We start from the raw sequence: 8,353 nt of genomic DNA on the forward strand, positions 1-8,353 counted from the left end.
GCGGCGGAGTGTGGAGCCGCATGTAAGGTACGGAGGCCGCGGGACGAGGGCCGGAAAGCGGCTGCCGGTGGCCGGAAGAGCGCGCCCGGGGTAAGCTGGCCCAGCGAGACGGAGCCAGGGCGGTCGGCGGAACACCAGGGAGCTCGAGGGTCCAGCCAGAGAGCGCCCCCTCCCATCAGGTCCCGCCGCTGGCCTGCTACGCATGCGCAACCGCACCGCTCTCCTTGCCTCTCGGGCCCGTCCGCCGCCCTGCGCACGCGCGGCCCGCCCCTGCGGCAGAGCGGCGCCCCGGGCGTGACTGCCCCCTGCCGGCCGCGGGTGGGGTGGCGTCCCGGCCCGGTCCGTGGGGCGGGGAACGGAGCATGCGCCTTGGAGCTCGGAGCTGTCCCTCGCCGGTTGTCACCCGTCCCTGAACTTCTCTGAGCCTCAGTTTCCTCATCTAAAATGAGAGTGATAATACCTATCCCTCAGCATCTAGTGGACCTGTAATCTACTTAGGACATAGAGGATATTCCCTAAATACTGCACGCCTCTCTCCTCCAGATGCTCTGACCTCTCACCCCTTGTCGGTCATATCTCGGGCCCTGTGCAGGCCCGGGTTTTCCAAGCAGTCGCACCATGAACACATCCCCAGGCACGGTGGGCAGTGACCCGGTCATCTTGGCCACAGCGGGCTATGACCACACGGTGCGGTTCTGGCAGGCCCACAGCGGGATCTGCACCCGTACAGTGCAGCACCAGGACTCCGTATCCTCCACTAGGGGGTGGGAAGGGTGGTGCTGGGCAGGACGCGTGGTGCGGATAACAGCCTGGGCAAAGGCCTGAGGTGGGAAGGATGCAGCAGCTGAGCCCGTTCGAGGCCTCGAGGGCCTTGGCCCCAGGACTCTGTTCGTTACCCTCCTTGACAGACCCAGCAGGTGAACGCGCTCGAGATCACGCCTGACCGCAGCATGATTGCTGCTGCAGGTACCTGTGCCCTCGACCCCAACCCCTGATCTCTGGTGGTGGATCTAGGCACAGCCCAACTTCAGTTTGACTTGTGCCCCTAGGTTACCAGCACATTCGCATGTATGATCTCAACTCCAATAACCCCAACCCCATCATCAGCTATGATGGGGTTAACAAGAATATCGCATCTGTGGGCTTCCATGAGGATGGCCGCTGGATGTACACGGGTGGAGAGGACTGCACCGCCCGGATCTGGGACCTCAGGTGTGGGGTGCTGGGCAGGGAGGGCCTGCTGCCTTGGTATGGTCATGAGGGCCAGGCCGGGAAGGAGACTGTGTTAGGTAGGTCCCCTCTAGGCAGAGGCTGAGATGGGGTTTTCTGTGTGGGTGATTTATTGAGGAAATCAGGATAGGGCTTTGTGTGGTGAAGCCACACAAAGGCGAGTCCAGCCTCAGCTTGATCCCACAGGGAGCTCTGGCGAGTGAATTGTATCCGAGGGTGAGTCCCACCTTGAGGCAAGGGGCTGGCCTTTATGCCCCTTCTGAGCCAGTCATTGGCTTCAGGCTGCCCCTGGGGAGGGCCGAACCTCCCAGATATTTCCTCTGAGGCAGCTCCCATCAGTAGAGGAACAAGGATAAATGGCCAAGGAAAGGGCATCTGGGTGGGGCACCAACAGAAGGTGTATATCCCCCACCCGAAGATCCCGGAACCTGCAGTGTCAGCGGATCTTCCAGGTGAATGCGCCCATTAACTGCGTGTGCCTGCATCCCAACCAGGTGAGGGCTGTGCACAGGGCTGGGCACCCTGGGGTTCTGGAGGGCAGGGCTTCTGCCCCACCTCACCTCCCCTGCACCCCAGGCAGAACTCATTGTGGGGGACCAGAGCGGCGCCATCCACATCTGGGACTTGAAGACTGACCACAACGAGCAGCTGATCCCCGAGCCCGAGGTCTCCATCACATCTGCCCACATCGACCCTGACGCCAGCTACATGGCAGCAGTCAATAGCGCTGTGAGTCCTGGGGTGGGTGCAGTGGGGGAGGCCAGCTTAGCAGCACCCAGCCCCTGATCTCCCTTATTCCCTGCAGGTGGGCTTACTCCCCAGATGTCCTTCAGACCCCTCCTCCCCCTTCCCCTCCCAGTCCTGCTTCCCTCTCCTGGGCTCCAGCTCCAACCCAACCACCAAAGCCAGAAACCTGGGTGTTGCTCCTGACGCCGCCTCTCACTACCTGCCGTAGCGCATCCAGCAGGCTGGTCACTTCCATCTCCAGAATCTCTCAAGTCTGTCCACTTCCCTCTTTCCTCCCTGTTGCCTCCTGGTCCGGGTTTCCCTTGTCTCCCCCGACAGCAGCTGCAGCTTCTCTCTAACCCCCCTCCCTCCTTTCAGACCTCCCCTTTGCCCCCGATCCATTCTCCCTGTGCCGCCAGAGCATCCTTCAGCAGTACCAGCCTGATTGCACTGTCCCCCTGAATACACCCACTGTGCCCCTGGCTCTTTACCATGGCCTCAGGATGCTGCAGTTTGGCCACTGATCTCCTACCCAGCCTCATTTTCTCCCTTTAATGTCCATTAAATCTCAGCGAGTCACTTGTCCCACAATGTCCCTAGACTGCCCTCCTCTGAGCCTTTGCCCTCCTGGTCTCTCTCTCTGGGGTGCCTCCTCCCACCTCGGTCCTCACATTCCCTTTGGCCAGCAGCATCTTCCAGGAAGGCCAAGTGTGGCCTCCTGTTCTTGGCCCTCCAGGTATGGCTCTTGGTTGGGCCAGGCCTCCCAGGTGCTCCCTGCAGGCAGGACCAGATGTGCCTGCCACATGTCCCCAGCCCCCAGATCCTTGTGCACAGCCACAGTATTGGATGGCAGCCCCTGGATCTGCATCTAGCTGCTAGGACATCCTTCCCTATGTGTCAGGCTGGAGGCTCCGGGCCTCCCATAACTTCCTTTCTACCTCGCAGGGGAATTGCTATGTCTGGAATCTGACTGGGGGCATTGGTGATGAGGTGACACAGCTCATCCCCAAGACCAAGATCCCAGCGCACACTCGCTATGCCCTGCAGTGCCGCTTCAGCCCTGACTCCACGTGCGTGGCGGGGGCTGGGCACCAGGAGCCCTTGGATGGCTGCGGGGAGGAGGGGACCTGCCTGAGGCTGGGGACTTGATGGGTCAGGGCCTGCCTGGTGGACGGCAAGGGGGTGCAGGGTGGGAGTGGCTGCTGATGACATCCTGCCATGCTCACACCCACCCCCAGGCTCCTTGCCACCTGCTCTGCTGACCAGACCTGCAAGATTTGGAGGACATCCAACTTCTCCCTGATGACAGAGCTGAGCATCAAGAGCAGCAACCCTGGAGAGTCGTCCCGAGGCTGGATGTGGGGCTGCGCCTTCTCAGGGGACTCCCAATACATCGTCACCGGTGAGCCCCACCCACCATGCCTCTCCCACCCCAACAACCTGTTCATTGCTGCTGCTCCTCTGCTGCCTGGGGCTGTGCCCTGAGCTGCTGCCCACACCCTCCCTCCCTGCAGCTTCCTCTGACAACCTGGCCCGGCTCTGGTGCGTGGAGACAGGAGAGATCAAGAGAGAGTATGGCGGCCACCAGAAAGCCGTCGTCTGCCTGGCCTTCAATGACAGTGTGCTGGGCTAGCCTGCGCCTCCTCAGCATTGCAGGCAGCCATCTGGGCACACCAGCTCAATATGCCTGTTCAGCTGCCAAGGTCAGAGTGAACCCCCACGGGCTAGCCTCTGCCACCCTAGGCTAGCTAGACCTGACTGACCTACCCAGGCCCCCTGAGCCAACCTAGACTAGCCAGGCCCGTCCACCCTGGGGCCCTGTCAGTGCCCAATTGTCATCTGGGTGTGAAAGGACTCAGGAGGCCTGCCCGAGCCTGCCTGCACTGCCCTCAGAAATGCCGGACCCACACGGCCTAGAGCCGCCGAGGGGACCTGAGGCTGGTGCCCACCCCCAAGTCAGTGCTTTTCCCTCCCACCGGTTTCACTTCCTGAGGCCACAGAGAACACCTCACGGCCAGGTGGAGGGGTTTATTAGCGCCGCCAGTAGCTGCCCTCCGGTGCTGGTGACAGGGCCGCCAGCTGGCTGCCTGTGGGGCTGCGCCGGGCTAGGGACTCAGTCTGGGAGGTAATAAAAGCAGACTGACACGCAGACGTTGCTTGGGAAGCAGATGTCGATGCACAGGTAGATCAGCCGCTGCTTCGGGGGCCCTGGGGGGAGGGGCCTTCGTGAACCCCAAAGGGCTCCTCCTCCCCTCTCCCCAGACTGTCCTGCGGGAGCCCAGGCCTCCTCACATAGCCTGCCCCAACTCACCCTCTGCTCGGCGGGCCCAGTAAATGGGGGTCTTCGCGCAAAGGTGCTGCACCGAAGCCCCCACTTGGGTGGGGTCCACTTCGTGGCTCCCAAGCACCGCCAGCAGCTCCTGGGCGTAGTGGGTGTCCTGGCTGGGGCTGCGAGACCCTTGGGCCTGCAGAGAAGGCTCTTGGACAGGGGCACTTGCACCACCCCTTGCCGGGCAGGGCCCATGCACCCCTGGCCATGCTGGCACAGCGCCAGCCCCGCCCTCAGCTCTTGTCAGCAGCCTCAGCCAAGGGAAGATAGAGCTTCTGTTCCCCTGAAATCAGAGCCCCAGCCTGCCCCGGGGCCGGGCCGTACACAGGACCCTTTGTCTGGCCCCCGGCCCGGGAGCCTGGCCGCCTGGGGGCTGCTTACCTCAGAGGTATTCACCAGCAGCTGCAGGGTCTGTCGGTCTCGGGCCTCCATCAGGTGGAGGAAGCAGGCCGGGTGCTCCCAGGGGCGGTAACAGACACGGCCCTGGAGAGGCAGGCCGGTGAGGCAGGGCTGCTGGAACCCCCGTGCACGGTGATCCCCCCGGCCCACTCACGCTCTGCCCGTCGAACAGCACTGCCCAACTGCCATTGCTCTCAGCTGGGGTCACCCTGATGGTCGCCACGTTCCGGGCCACGTCCACCTGGGCGGTTTGGTTGGACCGGGGCACCCTGGGGCTTGGGAGAGTCAGACGGAGCATCTGCAGCAGTGGCTGAGAGGGTAGCAGAGCTCAGCTGGGCCAGCGGGGGCAGCCCCGACACTCCCCCAGCCTTGCTTCAAGCCTTCTGACCCCCCTACCCCTCTGGCCTTCCTGCCCTCTGCTCCGAGCCCTAGCTCCACTGGAGGGCTGCGATGTGCTGGCCTCTCCTCCCCCTTCCCACTGTCCGTGCCTCTGCCAAAGTTCTGTAGACGGGCTCACCTTGGGAGGGCTGGAAGCAAAGCCAAGAAGCCCCCCAGCCACGGCCCCCACAGTGGCCAGTGACAGCAGCAGCAGCAGCAGCAGGCCAGGGGCTCTCCAGCCCCCATGGCAGGGCTTGGTCTTCACCTGGGGGCACACTGTAGTCAGTGGGGCAGGGAGCAGGGTGGCTCAGGGAAGGTAGGGGCTGAGGAGGCTGGGAGGTGGGTGTCGTACTCCTGTCACTTGACCAGGACATGCCCTGGGTCTTTGTCCCAGGAGAGGGCCCTGGGTGGTGGGAGGCACTCACCCCAACAGGCCCAGGCCCGGGACTCTCCTTGCGGCAGCTCCCCTGCTCCATGCTGCAGCCCCAGTGACAATGTGCTGATTGTCACCCGCCCCTTGGAGTCAGCCAGGGAAACCTCAGGACAGCTCTGATGAGCCAAACCACCGTCCTAGCCCCCTCTCCTCCTAACCCCACTGCCTCCTCCCCAGCCCAGCTACCTGATATCTGTATCAGAGCCAGGACAGCCCCCTCCTTCCCACCTGGGGGTGCTTGTCACGGTGCCTGGCTCTCCTGACACCTGGCCTGTGCAGACCAGAAAGCACATGGGCCTGGGAGGGTGTGAGAGCACCACCATTGTGGAATTCAAGTCCCCTGGCTGGTATGGAGGGCAGCTGGGCCCAGCCAGGACCATTTTAGAGTCTGCTTAGATTTAATTTTTCCTAAAGAGGTCTGTTTCTAGTCTCTTGGATTACCTCTAGACTTCAGGGCTGGGCACAGGGCCTGGCACCCAGCAAACCATCAATAAATGCCTATTTCATGAACAACTGGTATGGGACTCTGTACCGCCTCTCTCCTTCACTCCTCATGTACTCCAGCTGCTTCCCATACCCCATGACACTGCGTGGGCTGAGGGGCATTCCACAGAGCACATGCCTGAAGCCAGGATGGCTTCCAGGAGGCTCCACTGCCATAAAGGCAACCTACTCCAACCTCCCACATGCCCTGGGATGGTCAGGACCGCCTCGTATCCACTAGCCCCTACCCTGCCCAGCATGGCTTTCTCTTAACTGGACTGTGCTGGGGCCCTGGCTCCTTGCTTCTGTCTCCAGCCACTTGACACGGCGCATTGTGACAGTCAGGGCGCCCCCTGGCACTGGCAGCCTTCAGAATGTGGTGTCCTCCATCAGCTGCACCCCATGGCCCTTTTCTTCTCTAGTTTTCCTTTGTACCTTGTTTTTCCTGACTCTTCAGAATCTGCTCCTCTAATGGGCCTGAAACGGGGTGGAGTTGCAGTGGCCTGTGTTCCAGCTCTGGAATTGGAATTCCGGAACAGCCTTCTGCATGGAGTCCTCCCACCCCACCCTCATGCTGCAGTTAGCTGCAGCCTCTATGCAAGGGCCGCTGTCCAGGCGAGAGCAAGGAACACCCGAGTCAGCACAGGTTTGAGTTTAATATGCCTTTGGGTTCATACAGTGCAACAGGGACAGAGATAGGGTGCACACAGGCTCCTGGGCCACTGCCCAGCAGAAGGGAGGTGTCACTGGCTGCTGCACCTGCTGCGTGCTCCTGGTGTGGGTGACAACGCCCTGACAGGCCTGCTCAATATCCAGACCCACCTTGAGCCGACCTCGCAGAGCCAACGTCAGCACCACCAACCTCACAGGCGCCGGCTGCCCTTGCACTGCCCGACGGCAGAGTCCAAACCCCAGACACCCCAGGCCTGGGAGGAGCTGAAGGCTCCGGACACCCTTTATTGCTCTAAGAACTCTTAGAGAACAAGTGAAGGCGTGCTGTGACCCTGGGGTGAGGAGAGAAGCCACAGGCTGCGGGCAGATGCCACTGGGTGCAGGGCGAGGCACTGGGAAGGAGTCGGCGAAAAGGAACAGCTTCCCAGGCCCCACCCTACCACTGTGGCCGGAAAGTCTGCTTATCAGGCCAGTTCCCAAAGGTCAGCAACTTAGGGAACAGGCAGAAAAGGCCAGGGTCCCCTGCCAAGAACCCTTGGCTAGCCGGTGGATCCTGCCAGTCCTCCCGCCGGCCACTGACAAGGGACTCCAGCGCCAAGACAGGTGGCCTCACGCACCACTGACGTCTAACCGCCAACCCAAACAAGGGTACGGGAGGACAAGAACAGACTGGATGCTTTGTAAAAGGACTTCCTGTTCTTGGGGACACCTCTTTCCTCCTCCACCCAGAGGGCACCCTGGGCGACAGGCATTCCTTGGCTAGCACATGCCTTTAGCTATGCTGCTGGCGGCAGGGCACAGCGATTCCTTCAGTGGGATTTTCCCTATGAGACAGAGCACAGCTATTAATCAACACGCTTAAGATACAATTCCACTGCTTGACAAAATTGTTCAAAAGTTAAAAAATAATAATTTTTGGTACCAATGCTGCTCTGAGCTCCCTGCACAGAGTTCAGCAAAGGCATCCATGCCCTTGGCCACTCAGCCAACAACATGCTCAGTCCCAGTCACCTGGGTTTAAATGCACATTTGAGAAAGCCAAGGTTTAGCTGGGCTGAGCTTACAGAACTGCGCAACCATGTGTGAGGAGTGGCAGCCCCGGGTATCTGAAACGGAACAGACACTCAGTTGTGACATTAAAGTGGTTTTTAAGGAAGTGTGGGGTGGTGGTGGTAAGGGCAGCACCCCACACCCCAAGGACAGGGAGACAACCACCACCTGGGAGCAGCCCTTTCCTCCACTCCCACCCTGCAGGCGAGGAGCTGGGATGCAGCAGGCTCCTCTGCTGACGACCACACCCGTGGGGCCCTGTGACCACCGGTCTGTACAAGTTTCTCACAAGAGTCAAAATAATCAGCCTCTCCTCCCCTTTGCCCTGCAAGGGGGCTTGATCCCTGAATGAAATTTTCAATAAAGTACGTGACACCCCTAGACTCACCTCAGTCCCATCAACAGGCCCTGAGGTTCTGAATCCTGGACAGATGCTAAGCCAGCCATTGCCAAAGGCACCCAAAGCCCAGGACTGCCACAGTGCCCTCCAAGCTTAAAAGAGTATCTTAAAATATAAGCATCTGTAAACAAAATGGCCCCCTACACATTCACAAACAAGGTTAACAACTAGTGCCTTTGCTTAACTCCAAGTCTACTCTTTGAAGCCACCTAGCTGAACAGATGGTTAAGCCTCACCTATTAATTTGGGTAAG

At 60.6% G+C, this 8,353-nt stretch overlaps 2 protein-coding genes across 5 annotated transcripts; one reads left to right on the forward strand and one right to left on the reverse strand.

The window, feature by feature from the left end:
• On the forward strand, positions 1-6,012 carry MLST8 (MTOR associated protein MLST8). 4 transcript variants are annotated; one of them, XM_087449440.1, is made up of 9 exons: positions 1-90; positions 544-747; positions 915-966; positions 1,050-1,212; positions 1,649-1,724; positions 1,807-1,959; positions 2,902-3,026; positions 3,195-3,358; positions 3,471-6,012. In XM_087449440.1, exons 2-9 carry the CDS (start codon positions 619-621, stop codon positions 3,587-3,589), a joined length of 981 nt encoding a protein of 326 aa, XP_087305566.1. In that variant the 5' UTR covers positions 1-90; positions 544-618; the 3' UTR covers positions 3,590-6,012. The 4 variants fall into 4 exon arrangements, with proteins under 4 accessions (XP_087305566.1, XP_087305568.1, XP_087305567.1 ...); XM_087449442.1 differs by having other exon boundaries at positions 918-966; XM_087449441.1 differs by having other exon boundaries at positions 3-90; positions 593-747.
• Positions 4,070-5,538, reverse strand: BRICD5 (BRICHOS domain containing 5). The gene is made up of 6 exons (XM_087449443.1): positions 5,488-5,538; positions 5,202-5,327; positions 4,839-4,994; positions 4,667-4,768; positions 4,268-4,421; positions 4,070-4,164 (listed from the first exon to the last, which is right to left on the reverse strand). Exons 1-6 carry the CDS (start codon positions 5,536-5,538, stop codon positions 4,070-4,072), a joined length of 684 nt encoding a protein of 227 aa, XP_087305569.1.
• Positions 6,013-8,353: the final 2,341 nt, after the last annotated feature.

This window comes from Ceratotherium simum, chromosome 26 (genome assembly GCF_057802395.1).
Source record: "Ceratotherium simum simum isolate JZ-2026a chromosome 26, ASM5780239v1, whole genome shotgun sequence".
NCBI classification, from domain to species: Eukaryota; Metazoa; Chordata; class Mammalia; order Perissodactyla; family Rhinocerotidae; genus Ceratotherium; species Ceratotherium simum.